Source organism: Chroicocephalus ridibundus, chromosome 11, assembly GCF_963924245.1.
Source record: "Chroicocephalus ridibundus chromosome 11, bChrRid1.1, whole genome shotgun sequence".
In the NCBI taxonomy this organism is placed as follows: domain Eukaryota; kingdom Metazoa; phylum Chordata; class Aves; order Charadriiformes; family Laridae; genus Chroicocephalus; species Chroicocephalus ridibundus.
Window position 1 is genome coordinate 3,147,689 of NC_086294.1, and position 19,115 is coordinate 3,166,803.

General features: G+C 45.9%; 2 protein-coding genes across 7 annotated transcripts in view; one reads left to right on the forward strand and one right to left on the reverse strand.

Moving 5' to 3' along the window:
- CTNNA1 (catenin alpha 1) overlaps positions 1-19,115 on the reverse strand; it is a 122,222-nt gene that overhangs the window by 53,783 nt on the left and 49,324 nt on the right. The window lies entirely within an intron of this gene.
- On the forward strand, positions 4,327-11,419 carry LRRTM2 (leucine rich repeat transmembrane neuronal 2). Of its 4 annotated transcripts, XM_063348698.1 has the most exons (3): positions 4,327-4,475; positions 5,324-5,681; positions 6,037-11,419. In XM_063348698.1, exons 2-3 carry the CDS (start codon positions 5,678-5,680, stop codon positions 7,584-7,586), a joined length of 1,554 nt encoding a protein of 517 aa, XP_063204768.1. In that variant the 5' UTR covers positions 4,327-4,475; positions 5,324-5,677; the 3' UTR covers positions 7,587-11,419. The 4 variants fall into 4 exon arrangements, with proteins under 4 accessions (XP_063204768.1, XP_063204767.1, XP_063204769.1 ...); XM_063348697.1 differs by lacking the exon at positions 4,327-4,475 and having other exon boundaries at positions 5,140-5,681; XM_063348699.1 differs by lacking the exon at positions 4,327-4,475 and having other exon boundaries at positions 5,140-5,681; positions 6,465-11,419.

A 19,115-nucleotide genomic window follows, 5' to 3' on the forward strand; every position in this document is an offset into this window, starting at 1 on the left:
TGCAGTATGATATCACAGCTCTGTCCAGTATCAGGGATAATAAATTTAGCCACAGTGCAAATTTACTTTAAATCAAATCAGATCTTTATCAGAGAGGGTAGAATTGGTGTTAAAAATTGCTCGTTCCCCCCACCCTCTGTAATCTCTGCTCTTCCACCATCATCGCTACCCAGCTTGGAAAGCGATTCAAGCAGTCACCGCCACATCCTCGCCGTCCCAGCTCCCACGGCGATCCCCGCTAGGCTCTGGGTTTAATCACTGAAAGCAAAAGAAAGGGGATTTGTGTACAGGGAGGCAAAAGCGGAATCGCCATCTCTGTCACAAAGCGTCCCCTTTGTAGGGCTGCCATCTGAATTCAAACAAAAAAAACCCAAACAACTGAACCAAGTTTTTCCTACAGCTGTTGATGTTAAAACCTAACCCCAGCTGATTCACAAGGGGAAGAGAGCACGGTTTGGCGGTGCACGAATGCAGGGTCAGCAGCGCGTGTATTACAATTAGAGCCAACTATCAAAAACTTGCATTGTTAATCCCAACGGTTCAGCATCAGTTTAGGTTAAACTAAGCACACAGAGCTACGGAGAGAAATGGTGCCTCCTGCCCGGCACCCACCCCGGCAGAGCCCAGCATCCCTCCTCCCCAGATGTGAGCCAGACGTGGCACCGCTGTGTGACCCAGCGCCACACCGCCCTGCCTGCCGCCCAGCACGCAATTACCTAAAAAAAAAGATGGTTTGCAGAGAGGTTTCTGCTTCAGGTAATCTGTGAATCGGCTTCCGAGCTGTTTGTACGACAGGCAGCATCGTGGTTAATGATGGTGATTTAATAAGTGAAAAATGAGTGTTTGGCATACCCTCCTCTGGGCAGGCGGTGGCAAAGGCAGCTGTACACCAGCGTGCCGCCGCTCAGCCAGGCTTCACGGGGAGGCAGGAGATTTAGTGCTCAGATTCACTTTGTCACATGCTTCATTTTTGCCTTGACACCTAGCCTAATTACACGTCTGCAAAGGATAAGCGCCCGTACCCCTCTATTACCATGATACAAGGGCTGCAAACGAATTCCAGGTATAATGGTGCTGATTCAAGACCAGGAAGGGTAAGCAGCCAAGTACGCCACGCATGAATTTCAGCGGTGTTTCCACATCTGAGGTGCGATGGTGGAGGAAGCAGGACCACGCGCTGCTCTCTTTTAGGAAGGAGTCTCCCATGGCGAGCCCGCAGCTCACCAAAGCACGGGGGCTGCGTGGCAAGAGCCTGGCTCAGGATAAAGTCGCCACCACTGTCCCTCCCGCGCAGCTCGCTGGGCCGTGCTGCTCCCACCCTGACGTCCCTCCCCACTGCCAGCCTGACGCCCCCTGGGTGCCCACAGGGAGGGGAGGGCTGGCTCCTGCGCTCACCCTGGGACAAAGAGGAGTTCGGATGTGCGACCAGCGCCAGGAGCAGAGAGCTGCCAGACAGTGAGCTGACAGTCACCCCAGCACACGTGTGTCCTTTGCTCCCAGGAAGACAAACGCCACCCAACCCATGGTGCCCTGTCCCATCCCGAAGGACGTCTGCAGCTCGCCTGAAGAGCTGGGGATGTCTGTCGACGATGCATCGCCTTGCATGCACCTTTTTCTCCTGTGTCCGCTTCTCGGGCTCGCTGCTAACACAGCCCCACCGCAGCGCATCCGAGTGACCGGACGCTCACGGTAACGCTACAGCCATACGTCTGGGCTCATCTCCACCGCCTCACAGCCCTACTGACACAACACAGAGGCTATCGTTTAGCAAAATGCAGCAGATACTCCCAGGATCCCAGAGGTGCTAACGTCCAGCCAAAAATTAACGCGCTCATTTCTTCAGGCAGGAGGGCGAGCTCTCTGCTCGCCCGGTGTCACGCGCGTGGCTGCAAACCCCGGAGCCTGTGACCGCAGGGCTTGCCAGCCTCCGAGCCCACGGCACGAGGAAGTCACGCAGCCTACATCGACATCAAGTAAAATCAGCTTATTTGTTGTTCTTAATCCACTAGGAAGGCTTCCACAAGATGTCAGCCTAACTAAATGACAACGCTAGCCTCAGGGTGCAATTCTACTTTTCCAGCGCGGAGGTTTAGCAGGAAAACCAGCTCTTTTGCTGCCGGAGGAGCGGGGTAAGGGAGGAGCCCCCAAGAGGGTTATTTGGTCCTAGCAAGCTCATCCCCGAGGCAGACATGCCATCTTCCCTCGCCCTGTCACACGTGACGATTCGGGCCGTTACTTGGAAGCGCCCGCTCTGGCAGGAGTCCCCAGATGGCACTCGTACGTGGTTCTCCTCGGCATGCGAGCGAGTTTGAAGTCTCGGGAGAAACAGAATTGCAAGAGTTTTGCGGGCAGCTGGGGTTTATTCCCAGCCTATTACACCTCCACGCCCCAGGCAGCTCCCAAGGAACAATGTGAATATTAGTGGAGAGTTCCAGGCTTAAGAGAATCAGATGTATGCTTTCGGTAATATCTGTTACTTCACGACAAGCGCACATAAGAACATGTTTCACTAAGAAAAGCGCCCATAAAGTTCACGTTAACAGTTTCCCAAACAGGAAACTCACTGGCAAGGTGCTAAATAGCCCTTGTTTGGTTACGGGCCAAAGAACGGAGAGCTTCAGAGAGGAAGAAACTTACCGTGTTTGAACATTAACTCTTAACTCTGTGCCAAATTATACAATCTTAATGTGGGAGGAACCTACCAACAGATACGGATGCAAAAAAGCAAAACGTTTCCAAAAGATACCTAATTTCAGCCTCCTGGTAACAGCGAAAAGAGGCAGCACAGGAGAGGGGTAACATTTGACCTTATAGCCATTGTCATTTTATTAATTACACCCTTTGGAATGTTGTTTTTAAATGTTATGTTATCGTATTTAAATGTTATTAAAATTCACATCAACACCCCAAATGAGGATCGCGCGCCAGCTGAGCTGCTCTGAGAAGCACAACCACAGGTACCACGGGTCCATCAGACAGCTACGGCTGGATTTCAGCTCTCTCCTCTTGGTACAGCGAACATTAAATGGGAAGAAACTCTTTAAATCACAGAATGGTTTGGGTTGGAAGGGACCTTAAAGCCCAGCCAGTGCCACCCCCTGCCCCGGGCAGGGACACCTCCCACCAGCCCAGGTTGCTCCAAGCCCCATCCAACCTGGTCTTGAACCCCTCCAGGGATGGGGCAGCCACAGCTTCTCTGGGCAACCTGGGCCGGGGGCTCACCACCCTCACAGCAAACAATTTCTGCCTCACATCTCATCTCAATCTCCCCTCTTTCCGTTTAAAACCGTTCCCCCTCGTCCCATGGCTCCCCTCCCTGATCCAGAGTCCCTCCCCAGCTTTTCTGGAGCCCCTTTAGGGACTGGAAGGCTGCCCTAAGGTCTCCCCGGAGCCTTCTCTCCTCCAGGCTGAATAGGTTTACATAATTTCTTTGCGCATATTTCTTTCACTCCAGAGCAAATGTGAGAACACTTGCTATGGCAGAGCAATTTAAGAAGTTTATCTAACATTTCCTAATTCACTTCATCATTAAAGATAGTTACTTTGCTGATGGGTTTGGGGGTGGGTGGTCTTGTTTTGCTTTCTTTTTTTTGGGTGGGTTTGAGGTTTTCTTTGTAAAGAGTTCATCTTCCTCACCCCTTTACTTTCCACTCAGCGCTTCCCTTCAGCCTGCTCTGGACAGGGCAGCCCACCGCCGAAAGAGGTACCGCCGTCGGTCTTACGGTTACGCCACGGGACAGGGAAGGGAGAAGCACGTAGAAAATCGCAAGTCTCAGTTTAAATAGGTATCGCTAAGGAACCAAGCTTAATAACAAAGGTAAACGGCTGTTTTATCTTAAAATCTTCTTTTGACACAATTCATCGTTTTCTTCCATCAGCACGGGAAGTTTCTTATTCTCAGCTCATCCCATGCCTTGAGGTTGTAAGTGACACCTCGCTGCCACAGAGTGAACGTTTTCAAGTGCTTTCTACTACGTTATTGCTTTGTATCTCAAGGTGAAAATAAAAAAGCTTATCCAAGTCGCTTGGAGCAGGGAACTAGCACCCCCCTGCCTCATCCACATTCAGTCAAGGCCAGAGCAGCTGCTCTGAAGGCTTTCCTGCACACGCAGGCAAAAATCCTAACTAAACCCAGAAAAAAATTTAAATCAAATCTGTTCATTTACCTTTCAGTACCAGCTGTCCCAGAGGAGAGTTTGCTCCAGATAAAAGGGCAATGAACTTTTAAAACAAGCGGCCGTGACAGCACATTTGCCTCCTCCACGCTGTGCGGCCAGGGACCGGCTTGGCTGTGACAGCACGGACAGCTTTGCAGGGTCATTCTGCGCCTCTGAACCCCAAGAGATAACTGTTCCGGACCTATCCCGCAGCGAGATGCTGACGGAAGTAACGTCCCCCCTTTCCCGGGGGGCATATGGCACGGGAATGTAATGGGGGACCACAAGGAAGCTCTCAAAGTGCTCCGAGCCCCGACGGTAAATGCCACACTCCCATCTTCCTCCCCTGCACTCCAGCCTCCAGGAAAAAGCAAGTACAAAAGCCACCGTTTGGGGAAGGGGAGGGGGAATAGATTTTTCTAGTTTCATAACTGCGCGCTGTCAAGCTGGATCCCAATTAAATTTTTCCTGTGCCGTAGCGCAAGCTTTTGCTTTTTCCAGAAATTTCTCATCGCCCGAGCTGCCCGCTCCCGCCGGTCGCTCCCGGGCTGGGTGCTGGACTTTGACACACCACCTTCGTCTCAACGCCCCGTCTCTCCCCTGCCCGCTTCTGCAGGGACCGCGGTTGTTAGGCGAGGGCTCTCAGCTGCCAAATCCCTCTCACCCCTGCGAAAAGCTGGTGCTCGCCAGCATCCTCTATTCGAACCGTGTATATTTTGTATCTAAAAGTTCCCTTAATGCAGCGATATTTAACGGCAGGCTGGCAGCAGCCAGCACTAAGGCACTTCCAACCGCAGCTCTGCGCTGCTTTTAACGCCAGCGGAATTCAGCCAGCACAGATGCAGGAGGGGGGAGCGGGGTGGTGCAAGTCTTTCCGATTCCTTCTATCGCGGGGATGAAGGACTCCTACCATTGATTTTTCACCACCACCCCCCCAAGCCCCCCCCCCCCCCCCCCCCCCCACTCTATCAGTGGTCTTTAACACGATCACAGTATGCACCACAATGCTTTAAAACAGCAAAGCTTCTGGAAAACCCAAACAAAAGGAACGTCACCAGGTGACGTCAGTCTATATACAGCCCTGTGTGGTCGCGGCGCATAAGCAAACCCATTCTTGTACCGCTTCCCTGAAAAGCTTTTCAGTAAATGCACTCATGCTACTACAGGAGCTTCTCTCAGCAATAAGCCACCCATCTGCCATCAACAAGTTAGGACGAAAGGAAGCCACAGCTGCGGAAAAAGAAAACGTGAGCTTCAATTAAACAGCTGAGCAGCCACCGAGGACGGAAACTTGTATTAAGCGTTGATTTAAAAATTGCAGACCTGTCAGAGGAGATCAAGCCAGCGATTTCAAAAGGAATATTCCAAGAGAGCATCGTGGATTCAATTTTGCACTAATATCAAAGGACGCTAACCCCAGTAAATTATTCAAAGGCTATCGTACATTAGAGCCTTTTTACAGACTCACGGCGTTGAGTCTAAAACTACGACTGAATGCAACCTCCAATGTACTCAAAAGAATGGGTAAGTTCCTGCGTTTCTCTATACCTTGTATAATGAATGACCGGCTATGCTTTAAAGGAGCAGTTAGGTGCTATAGCAATTTGTTCTGCACTGAACCTTATATAAAAAAAAAAAACAAAAAAACCAAACGTTTTCCGATCGTGACACTGTAATCCTCTGTAATCGAGCTAAAGACTCAGCCTAAGTGTAATATCCAAGTATTCTGTGTTTCGTAGTTAACTTGTTCCTTGCGTTTAGAATTAGCTTGTCGGAAATGCATGGCAATGTTATCTGCAGTGAAATCTTCCGTCGTGATGTTCAAAGTATACTGATAAGGCTATCCTATCTTGTTGTTTTCCTAAATTATATTCTGCAGGCTTACATTTCAAGTGGCCATTAGGGGCTCGTATGCTGGCAGCACTATATGCAATGAGTATGGTTTTAAAAATGCTGCCTGCCTTGGGCATGGCTTGTCCACCAAAATGTCGCTGTGAGAAGCTGCTCTTTTACTGTGACTCTCAGGGGTTTCACTCAGTGCCAAACACCACTGAAAAGGGCTCGCTAGGTTTGTCACTGAGGCACAATTCTATTTCTGAACTTGAAAGGGATCAATTTGCAAGCTTCAGTCAACTTACTTGGCTTCACTTAGATCATAATCAAATTGCAACAGTCAGAGAAGATTCTTTTCAAGGACTGTATAAACTTAAGGAATTAGTCTTAAGTTCCAACAAAATCTTTCATTTGCCAAACACAACTTTTAGCCAGCTGCTTAACCTGCAGAATTTGGACCTCTCTTTTAATCAGTTATCCTCTCTGCACCCTGAGCTCTTCTACGGCCTTCGCAAGCTACAGACCTTGCACTTGCGATCCAACTCCCTGCGGACCATCCCGGTCCGCCTGTTCTGGGACTGTCGTAGCCTGGAGTTCCTGGATTTGAGCACAAACCGCTTGCGAAGTTTGGCTCGCAACGGATTTGCGGGATTAATCAAGCTGAGGGAGCTTCACCTAGAGCACAACCAGCTGACAAAGATTAATTTTGCTCACTTCCTCCGGCTGAGCAGCCTGCACACGCTCTTCTTGCAGTGGAACAAAATTAGCAACTTGACGTGTGGGATGGAGTGGACCTGGGGCACCTTAGAAAAGCTGGATTTGACTGGAAACGAAATCAAAGCCATCGACCTAACAGTCTTTGAAACTATGCCTAACCTTAAAACCCTCCTAATGGATAACAACAAGCTCACCACTCTGGATTCCAAGATCCTAAGCTCGCTGAGGTCCCTCACCACTGTGGGCCTCTCCGGCAATCTGTGGGAATGCAGCCCAAAGATCTGCGCCTTGGCCACATGGTTGAGTGGCTTCCAAGGTCGGTGGGAGCACTCCATCCTCTGCCACAGCCCCGACCACACCCAGGGAGAGGATATTCTGGATGCCGTGTATGGTTTTCAGCTTTGCTGGAATTTATCGACTGTTGTTACGCCCGCGGCTACGACGACGTACGCAGATCCCACCACCGAGTCCACGAAAAGAATAAGCTCTTCTCATTTCCATATGGGAGACAAAGAGATTCCAACTACGGCAGGCATGGTCGTTACCACCGAAGAACATTTCCCCGAGCCAAACAATGCCATCTTCACTCAGAGGGTAATTACAGGAACAATGGCTTTATTGTTTTCTTTCTTTTTTATCATTTTTATAGTGTTCATCTCCAGGAAGTGCTGCCCTCCCACATTAAGAAGAATTAGGCAGTGCTCAATGATTCAAAACCACAGGCAGCTCCGATCCCAAACCCGGCTGCATATGGCAAATATGTCAGACCAAGGACCCTACAACGAGTACGAACCCACCCACGAAGGACCCTTCATCATCATCAACGGCTACGGACAGTGCAAGTGTCAGCAGCTGCCGTATAAAGAATGTGAAGTATAATACCTACATGCCATCAAAAATTAAACCAGATAAGTAACCTATTTTAAAATCGTAGGGGACCTACATCAGATTCTAATTTTTACAGATGTTGACATAAAGCCTAATTTTCCAAGCTACTTAATGGAAACATTGTTTATGGAGTGGTGCAGTATTTTTTATTTTTAAGTTTTTTAAAAAATAGATCCATAATATTTTCAGTGTTAAAGAAGCAATGATTACATTAAACTTGCACTCCTAATGTTTAAAAGTCTAAAAAGATGCTCACCTCAAACTATGTAAAATGTTTCATGTTCTGTAATTATATGGCTGTGTGTAAAACGTTTATACCCGAGTCTCCATATTCTACTTTTTCTAACGAGAAGAGTCGGAGGGGAAGGATACTGGAGATCTGGGCAGGGATGCGCGGGGGGACGTACGCTCCGTTTGTTCCACTGCAGCTGGAGGATCCCAAACGCTCCAGCTGGCTCCCTGCACTTTAAAAGCAGCCAGGGAGGATGATTTTCCTCCTCTGATAATCTCACTCCAGTTAAAAAAAAAAAAAAAGAAAAGAAAAAAAAAAAAGGGGGGGGTGGGGAAACAAAAAAAAAAAACCCCAGCAACGAAGGTCCAGGTGGGGATTTTTTCAGTGCATTGGGGACCGGTGAGTTTATTTTAAATACGGTTTTCCTATCTGCATTCGTAGTTTGGCTTGCTTAACCGGACCTTGCTAAAGCTCCCAACAGATAGAGACAGGAGCGGTTCACACGGTCACAAATTAGCAGGACGGTCACAAATCAGCAGGACGACTCTCCAGGCGCTTACAAAGCAGGCAGCGCAGCTTATTTCGGAAAGCTCAGTGCGACGGGATCGATTCTAAATATTAAGTGCATTCAATTCTTATCGGCTCTCTGGTTTGGCTTGATGACGCTTTTTCATGAATTCCGGCTAATTACTCACGGCTACGAACAAACGGCATTTCAACACCTTTTCATGTGTAAATACACTTAATGCAAGTTTTTCTTAATTAAAAGTAAATATCAACCGGGAGGTTAAGGAGGAGAGGGAAGGAAGGAAGAAGCCTCTCTTTGTCCCCCCGCTGCCCCCCCTAGCTGAGGCTTCCTCTCGCCTGGAAGCTATTTTCATGCACTAACTCCACTGGTTCCTCTGGAGACAGAATTAGCCCCTGTAATATAAGCTCTCACTTGTCCTCCTCTTCCAAAATTCAAGGTAATTATCACTTTAAAAGAAAATAAAAAAATAAAAGCAAACCCCAAAACGTACCCTCTGATAAGTTAGGAAAATATAATTAGTTCATAGAATAGTTCACTGAAAAATGTTTCGTTTCTTACTTGATACGGGACAGAATCTAGCGTGCCGGTTTAAAAAAGATCATATAGAAACATATATACACACACACACGCACCTCATTTTTAAGGAGTAATTTGATTTCTTTCGCCAGAAGCACCATATTGCTATTTATACTATATTATGAAATTATATGTAAATATTTGCAGATCTATGCAGCGCTGGTGGTACTCAGATGCCACGGGGGCGGGGGGTGGAGGGGGTTTGCAAAGGATTACATTATTTTTAAGTCAACTGCTCAAATATTGTAAACGTTCTAACCAAAGCTAAAAGGACCAGAGGGATGGAAGGTTTTTTTATATATATATATATATACATGTATGTATAACTAAACAAAATGTGTTGTCCAATGCTGCAGTGTTAAACAATTACCAGCACACACCGTCGAAGACAAGAAATTCCTCACAGTGTCGACATACCTTGAACAAATCAGTAATTACAGTATGCTAATTGTGTTGTACTAAACTCTTCCGCCAACTTTTTAAACAGAAAAATCACTGCATAAAAATCTGTTTGCTATTTCACTCTGCTTTTATATATCTGTATTACCACTTAGTGAGGTATTTAGGGTGCAATTATACAACAGTTTGATGTTTTATTGTGAAATGAATTCGTCCAAGGCAATTATAGCAAGCTAAGTGTGACTTCTGTTAAGATTTTACATAAAGATTTTTCAATTACTGGTTTTGAAGATATTAATTTGCATCATTTTACTTTTACATACAGTGCCCTGATTATAAAACAAATATTTTGTTTACTTCCTGTGACTCTGTACTTTAACGGAAGAGATTTGGTGAAGCCTAATGGCTTTCCATAGAGCTACCTTTGAACCCTCGTAACTGTTTATACTACGATGAGCCGATTTACACCTATTCTAGGAAATCAATTACTGCTTTTAACCGAATACAATAAATCCTGCAGGGCAGGTGGACAAAGAGCAAATATTCTGTATGATTAAATGCCACAGGAGCCAGACGGCCAGACCTAAGCTGATAAATCCAAGAATGTATTGGTGTCCAAGGGTATTTAGCTGCCTGTAGAAAGACTCGCTTCATTCCTTACCAGGAGTAAGAGCTCCCAGCTCCTCCCTGACGTCCAGGCTTTTCTCTGGGCAAGGCGACGAGCATCGCTGTCTCAGCAGCATCCTGCCCCTTACCTCGTGCTAACTTACACGATGGGCTGCACTGGGGGGAACTGGAAAGCAAACTACTCTTAGGAATGATTTTCACGCACGGCTGTAGGGTACCAGCAGAGACAAAGTTATAACCAAACTCATTCATCATACCGGCAGCCAAGTAATCTTGCTACACTACCATCAACCATCAGATGTCAATGCTGAACTCTGGTGTCCTCAGCTGCATTTGCAAGAAGGAATTCCACCTTTCTCCTCCACGCCCCGTGGAAACCCTCACTGTCAGACAGCTCAAAAGGCACCACGTCAGTCTTCCACATGGTAATGAGAAGTGGCTGCTTGACGGAAGCACTGAGGTTCCTCCCAAGGAGGTGCTTTCCCAACGCCCCAGCTCTGCGCACAAGCCCACTCCATCTTTATTAGCTTGTAATTATGCCCAAGAAGAGTAGAGACAGCCGTTCCAGCCATGCTGGATTTAATCCTCTTCTCCACCCCAGCCACTCGTACCAATTTTCCAAGCAGTGCTCCAGTGTCTCTCAAAGCAAACGCACCCAGGCACCCAACTTCTCTCCCCCACCAGTATCCCCAGTTCCCCCGGTCCTGCAGCGCTGCCTTGGCTTGCGGGAGGCCAGCAGACACAGCCTGGCACAGCACTGTTCGATTTTTACTTTGACTCCGCTACACGCTAACAGGCAGCCAATCTCCCAAATGCCATAGTTTATGTCTGCCATTTCCAAAACCATTTGTTGCCAGGTTCCAGGCGTAAGCAAAGCAATTCTGCAAACATTACATTTAGGGTAACAGGTATCATAAAACTCGCAGAATGTCAAACACTAGCGGTGAAGTCAACTTGAATCCCCTTAGGAGGGACAGCAAACAGCAGGCAAAGCCATCGCTCTATACAAGGACACAACCAGAGGCTGTTAATTTTTGGTTTATTATTTTTTATATTTTTTTTTTAAGTTACTGTCTTCCATTCTCAATTGCTTATAACTCTTCCAGGCAAGAAGGGTACTGTAATAATTGTGTTACTCAGCAGTGTCCAATTTATTTTGTATATGGAACAAGAACCACGGGGATTTGGGTTAAATTCATCGCATTTCAGTGTGGGCGCTGGCTAAGGACAGGAGGTTGTAAAGTTGCTCTCCCCAAATACCACCTCCATTGCATGGCCTCAGTTTCTACAAGCATTAAGTGGCATTATAGGTGCTTCACCACCTCCAGGCACAGCCTCATGCAAGTGTTCAGGGCCTTTTAGAAATGAAATTTCAGCCTGGAGAAGAGAAGGCTCCGGGGAGACCTTGGAGCCCCTTCCAGGCCCTAAAGGGGCTCCAGGAAAGCTGGGCAGGGACTCTGGATCAGGGAGGGGAGCCACAGGATGAGGGGGGACGATTTTAAACAGAAAGAGGGGAGATTTAGGTGAGATCTGAGGCAGAAATTGTTTGCTGTGAGGGTGGTGAGCCCCTGGCCCAGGTTGCCCAGAGAAGCTGTGGCTGCCCCATCCCTGGAGGGGTTCAAGGGCAGGTTGGACGGGGCTTGGAGCAACCTGGGCTGGTGGGAGGTGTCCCTGCCCAGGGCAGGGGGTGGCACTGGGCGGGCTTTAAGGTCCCTTCCAACCCAAACCATCCTGTGATTCTCCTGCTCTCAAGACCCTGGTCCCATCCAAAGATCTCCAGGCTCACTGATCTCCAGCCAGCCTCTCCTCCTCCCCACCTTCACCTCAGTGAAACGCAAACCCAGCCGCACAAGTTCAATTTTTGAGTCATCATACTGGAACAGGTCTGAATTAATGCTTTCAGTTCTCCTCTCATTAGTCGCTCTGCATTAGATCATCTTTTAAATGCACACAACTAAGAATTACTCGATAAAGAGTAAAATGGGTTAGCGTTTAGCCTCCGCCTGAAGTGTTCCTCTGCACCGAGCTCCCATTTCCTATCAGATGGAAACATAATTAATGCCGCTGTATCAATGTTTGTTTTTGTTTGCTTTTCCCCAAGCAGAAATTATCTGATTTTTCAGCGATAAGCCTAGCCTGCATGCAAATCTACGCATCTGAGCTTACGTCCCATTACCCCCCTTAGAAGACAGTTGCTAATATGTAAAATCAGAAATATCCAGTGGCTTTAAACTAGAATTCTGCACTGCACACTTATTTTTTTAATGTGTTTAAGTTAATTTCTGTGCTACTTTAATGAAAATAAAATTGATTTCATTCTGTGATCTGCGTAGCTATCAAAACCCATCTGTTCAGACCTATGAAGTCTACCCAGAAGCTGAATTTCATCTTTCTTATGAAGTTTTCCATAAAAATTAGAAGTTCAGAGAGGGATACAGTATTTCTCCTCCCCCAAATAAAGGAACAAGGAGACAACAGAAATCCAAGGCAGTTGCCCAGCAGCAGCTCCTCCCTCCGTCGCAGAGCCCCGTACGCTAGAACTGGTGCCAGGCTTTGCTTTGAGAGCCATCACGCCAGCAGGATGCTTAAAGCTCATTTCAGAGTCATCTGGAAATTCAGCATTTCACATCTTGTATAAAAACCTTTTGAGAGGTATCTGGGGAAAGGTAAACAGAAGCTTTGATGGATATCATCAAGCCTCAGACAGGGCAAACCACCGCACAGCTTGTGCGCCTCTGGGCTAAGCAATGAAAAGCTGCACCTTCAGCCACTCCTTTGTTTAAAAACAAAAAAAAAAAAAAAAAGGGGGAAAAAAAAAGAAAGAAAAAAGAAAAGGAAAAAGAACCAAACAAAATCCACCCCATTTTTCTTTTTACCATCACGAAAACATTAGTGAGTGAACTATTCTACCAGCTTAGTGACCAGAGATGAAAAAGGAGTCTTAGATGCATTGTATTTAAATTATGTTTAAAGAGCCACTTTCTGGTGGGAGGGGGTGTAAGTAATGGAGTAAAACAAAGTGCAGTGTACAGAAAAATTTTGTTATTAAAATTGTGTATACTGTAAAACTGAATTTGCCTCTTTCTTCCTCCCTTTTCAAACAGAGGTGTCAAAAGCTCATCCTTTCATAATACATAAAGACCAGGCTACATCCTCTGCAGCTCAAGAGCGCACCAGCACTACCCAAAGCAGAGAGGTCAGGTTTGGGCCGGTCCATTTGCCATAATCGTATCAAATACAGCACTTGCTAGTTTCACTACAATAAATGAGCTGGTCTGCATGGGTTCTTCTCAAAAAAGATGTCTCTTGTCTAGCAAAAATTCTTTGTATAACCAAGATGAGAGGGCGAAAGCCAAAGGAAAGGCCCTTGAGACTGAAGCCCCGTGAGAACCTGCATGAGAAGCACCACAGGCAGGAGCATCTCCTCCAGCGGCCGGTGCGAGCCGTGGCACGGCCCGGCAGATGCTGGCTGCTGGGCTGCCGAGTCCTGGCTCCAACCCTGGGTCTTCCTCTTGGGTCCCTGGTAGACCAACCGTTGGTCATGGTGCCAGGCAGGAGCCTGGCGCTTCCAACAGGACCACCTTGCCAAGAATTTAGCAAGGACAAATGATCCGTATCATTTAGAGACGTCAAACTAGCAAGACTCCAGCTCCAGATTACAGCCATCTAGAAAGTGTCAGAAATACAGTCCCTGTACAAAAAGCGTTCTTTGTATGGGCTACTGCAATGAACGTAACGTTCAAAGTCAGGGTGCTTCAATAACACGAGAAAGATTTCTGATTTAGAGAAGTGACAGGTTCACGAACACAACCCAAAAGCCTTGATACAACAGCTAAAGAAAAGAACACGTTTCAGGATGTTCCAAGATGATTACAGGCGCTGAACTGCCAGCTACAATCTTTTGAGTAACTAAGCCTTAGCTGCATTTACTTTTTTTGCAAGAGGTTTGGCTGGAACAAGTTCTCAAGGGTTTTAAATGTCAGTTGGCTAACTGCCTCTCAAATCCTTCTAACGCTTCAAAGCAGCACATGATAAATCTATTTTCTTAAATTCTCAAAGAGACTAATTTTAAGATAAAACGCATCTCTCTCAAATGCAAAACCAGTTGTTTTCACAAGGAAAGGTAAGATATATAAGAGGAAAAAACCCCCACTGTATTCTGAGCGTACTGTGCAAAACCTTTAAATGCAATTAGTCAGAAGGAAACGTCAACATCACTAGGAACTCACTTTTAGATGTAGGCTGTGTTAAGACAACTGCAAAAAAATTGAGACTGAAGAATCTGACCGGAGAGGACTGCACAAACGAACTGAAAACTGCAGCGCATCTGGGAAAGCGCCGACTCCCTCCTCCGGTGAGTGCCCAGGCTCGGGAACAGAATTCAGTGCTCGTCCAGGATAAATCCCTGATGTCAGTATTTCCTGTAATCTGTCCTTATGGGAAAAAGCTTTATGAAATCATCGCGACCTAATCAACAGTTTCATTCCTGTTAAGATACTAGGAACACAATTGTACTGTAATGAATTAAAGCTCTGTCATATTTGACATCAAGAACCATGTGCTCTGGGAGTTACCCCATGTAACACCCAGAATTACTACAAATGCCTCGTTCACAAAGTGTCACATTTATTTCTGTGATGAACAATTACAGAGGTTTGGCTACTAAGGGCATTCAGCAAATGTTTCTGAGCTTAGAGGTAACCAAAACGTTATCGTGGTGCTTCCGCTGGTTTTAATCAACAAGATTTAAGAAATTTCACTTTTTTCTTCTTTCTTAGTCTGCTAAAAGGACAAGACCAAAGACTTAAAATATCCCCCAAAATCATTTGAGACCTTCTGAATCGGCAGCATGAGAAGCTGCAGCGGGGAGCTGAACGGTGAGCAGAGGGGAATATAGCTGGAGTGAAACACAGCGTCCCCTCCCCGGTTTGTAACCCAAACACTTCCAATACACACACCAGCAAAACCAACGGGGTATTCTCTACCACCAGGACGTTTTAAGAAACTAATAAATCTTCTTTTTTTTAAAAAAAAAAAACCAGAGTCTTTATTTTAAGTGCTGTTCGAGTAATTTACCCCTGTTTTCTCCCAGCAGGCTCTGCTACCTGTACGTTGAATACTCGAGCAAACCAGACCCAGAGAAAGCGCTGGTTTTCTTTCCCACCAGTCCTCACCCCTAACGAGCATGCAGTGCTTCCGCTGTCTGACACAGGTGCATCACGCTCTATACCAGTTTAAAAAAAAAAAAAAAAAAGCAGCCTTATTTCAGTGAAAAGTCTCGAAGTCAGTGCAAAAGCTTCATCCATCGAGAAGGTGCTTAAATAATGAATGGGTCATAATTCTTTACAGTCAAAAGCAATTAATTTTCTGTGTTATAATCAGGAGAATAAATCTGAAAAATCCATTCTAATGGCTCTGAATCTGAAGGTAGCGTTGCAGCTGAATTTTTAATCTTAAAATACAGGAGGAATGAGGACTTCTGCTGTTCAAACATACAATCTTCTACCAAACAGAAGAGCTTTACTGCATATTTAATAAGTAGAACGGGCTTTGCAAGACCGCATGAGACTAAAGACAGCACTAGATACAGGAAACGCATTTCAAGTAGAAAGGTCCTTCCAAGATTCTTCTCAACCGTATAGCTGCAAAAAGTCTTGAAATATCTTTTACGAAGTGTACAAAATACTGCAGAAAAGCTTATTGCAAAAAGTAGCTTTACTTCTATGTTTGCAAAGAGCTAAAAATATTGAGAAGAGTGTTAATGCGAATCCAGCTCAACCCTACAGCAATATTCTTATTAGGATGCATTTGCTCTCTCTTCCCTTTAACTAACTCCTAAATAATCCATCACATATCCAGAACCTCTGCCTCAAAAGCCATGTGCTGTTGGCTGGGACCATCAATTTCTGCCCTCAAATAGATTGCTTCAACCCTGATACCCCCTTAAGTTTTTAATCTTTCAGAGAAGAACAAACTGTAAAATTAATAGAGCTCTTAGTAAAGCTAATAATGACACAATCTGTTAGCAGTGAGAACACGGGAGAGGGGACGGGGACACAGACAACAAGCGAGTTTCCATCTCTCAAGGCACCACACAGGAGTTAACAAGGGGAGAACACACAATTTCACAACCTTTGTTAACAATCTCTGCTTTGAGTAAGTCAAATTTGAGCTACCCAAGCTGACTGCCTGACCCAGAAGGGAGTCACGCAGTGAAGATCCTCAGCACGCACCTAGCGAAGGATGCGAGTCAGGGACAAATTAAGATGGGAAAACAAGAGAGCAAGCCATTCTGCGAGCCCCCGGGTCTAACCACATACCTCTCATTTAAAGAGCAAGAGATATTAAAGCATCATCTATGCTGTCCTCAGGATAAGACAACACACTTCAGTAAGGACACAGAGCTCCTCATTGATCGACTCTAGCCCTGAAGCACGCCATCCCCAACCAAAGAGCAACATCTGCTGTGCCAAGGTCTACCGAGACTTAGGGTTAAACTCCATGCCTGAAATTCCAGTTGAATAATTTTTAAAGGTTAAGGAATTCCTCCTCGACCTTTCCGGATGGTCCTGAAGATGGGAATGGCTGCGTGGCTGTTCACAGGCAGGGCAGACCCCCCCCAGCTCAGCAGTGGAGGGAGCAGCAGACCCGCAGCACCGGCAGCCCAGGCTGGTAACTCCTAGTGACGGCTGGAAGCTGATACTTGAAGGTATCAAGTGCATATCTTCAGGGTTCAGGCCTTCAAGGACTTAACCGCCACAGGGCAGGCAGGAAGAAAAAGCCATCTCTGGTTTATATTCTTCTCTACGGACGACCGGTTTAGCTCTGGGACCTCTATTAGCACCGCGGCAGCTGTGGAACTCGGAAATAAGAGAGCTTTGACTACATGACAGATGCTTTTTGCCTGCAATTAGCATCCAGTCCTAAGACACCGGCAACCTCAAGAAAGGCTAAGGTCAGACGTTTGATTAGGTTGAACTACAGAAAAAAAATACAGTAGGCTTTGGCAGGTACTAAATCTCTAACACGACAACTACACTCCCGAGTGAAACAAAAATACCAGGTACCTTTGACAAGTTGCTATAGTCTATAGTGACAGTTAACTTTTAGAAGATGTCTGTAATTCAGTAAAGGATGTACAAAGTAGTGTGCTCCACGTCCCACGTGTAACGAGCTTTTGCCGGGTATCAGCTCTGCCTGTTAGCGGAAAACAGGTCTCTAGACCAGCTAAAATATGTCAGGCCTTTGGATGAGGGACATCTGCTGCACATAGTTAAAATAATGAAACACCCACATAGCCCACCACGTAACATAATGTAACAGTGAAATCAGGACTAAGGCACTTCAGATATTTACAGACCACGCGTGCAACTTCAATATACCTTCAGCTGGGAACTGCGGAACAAGTTGCAATGCCTCTTCCACTCCAAGTTTTGGATTTGTCGGCCATGTAGGTATTTATTGACAAATTTGAAACTTGGAGATGACAAATTTGAAACTTGGAGAAAATGCACCGCTTTGTTCCAAATCTGAGAAGTGTTTATGGAACGAAATCAAAGCTCTTGCTGCCATGAGATGCACTTACCAGCAGGGACTGGCACAGCAAACGCTACCTGACACACGGCAAGGTTCTTGTGCAAAAACCACTTGCAGTAACGTCAGACGGAGACCTGGGACGTGGAAGAGCTCAGCACCCTCCTCTAAGGCAGCTCAGGTCTACTCCAGGATCTCCCCGTGACTAACGGCCGGCTGACAGCACGCCGTAAAACACGGCGGACAAATGGAAGCACTGACAAAGTGGAGAACGACTCCAGTGCACCACGCAGATAAATTCCAGGGATATTACCCCTTCATATCTACAACTGTCTATGGACAACAATTAACTTGACAAAGCATGCCAATGAGAGTGTCCAGAGACACATGAAAAAGTTTTATACTACATTCAAATGAGCTGATGCTACCAGGCTGCAGGCTGCTTGCTGCCTCTTAGCGGGCACTCCATCATTCCAACATACCACGGTAAAGCTGCATCATCAAAACAGGAACTTTCCGACACCTACTGTTACTGTCCATTTATTCAAAAATAATGATCTTCATCAGGCAAATGAGTAACTGATCATCAGCTTTAAAAAACAGTTTCAATTGTTTACGCGAAGCCAGCGACGTTGCAGCACGTTGTGTTCACTGCAACCCCTCTGGCTTCAACCTGTGCCGTAACAGTCAGGAAAAACACTTGGTCTCTACTTACTGACCATCAGACACCCTCTGAACAACGAAATACAAGGAAACCACTCCAAAAAGGTGAGGTTACATAAACAACAAGACAACGCAACCACCTCATTCCTCTAAAAAATTGATTATGCACACATATGCAATGAATAAAAGAAAGTGTAATAGAGATGTGACACAGTAAATCCACCTGAAACAATACAAAATATATGCAACCAGTGATCCTGGGGTACTAACCGAAAGCAATATTTAAAATTAAACCTCACCCCAATGACTAACGTGTAAGTTTACCTATGGAGGGCAGAAAAACCTTCTAAAAATTCAGTTTCCAGAGAGGTTTCGGCCTCTGCAGATGGGAATCTCTGCACAGAGACAGCTTCAAGAGCAGAGATTATACCTTAGTACCAGAATCCTCTGTTATTATGTTAACCAATAACTTGACGTTATCTTTATCTATATAAAAGTACATCGACTCTCACCATATCATCTTACACTAAACCTATATCTGTTAAAATTAGGTGCCTACTACTTCCAACTGCCGCCTGCCGAGCTTTTTCCCATTACCAGCAGCAGATCATCCGTCCTGCACTTCGGGCCTTTCCTGGTCGCCTAAACCTCCAGCTAGTCGAAGTGTTGCTCAGTTGCCACAAATCAATTTAAATGGGTAAACTAAGCTAAAAATATTACTGACTTTAATCTAGGGTGGGGGTGGTTTTGAATAATTACTGTATCCTGTTTCCTACATTTGCTCACACAAATGTTTCAAACTACTGAAAGAATTAGGACTAAATGACGAGTCCACGTCCTTGACGCAGACCGCTCACAGACACAAGGTGCCAAATACGATAAAGAACAAGAACAGGTTTCAGAGATCTGAGCCAGAAAAGAAAAAAAAAAACCGAAAAAACCCCCACAAGAACAACCAACC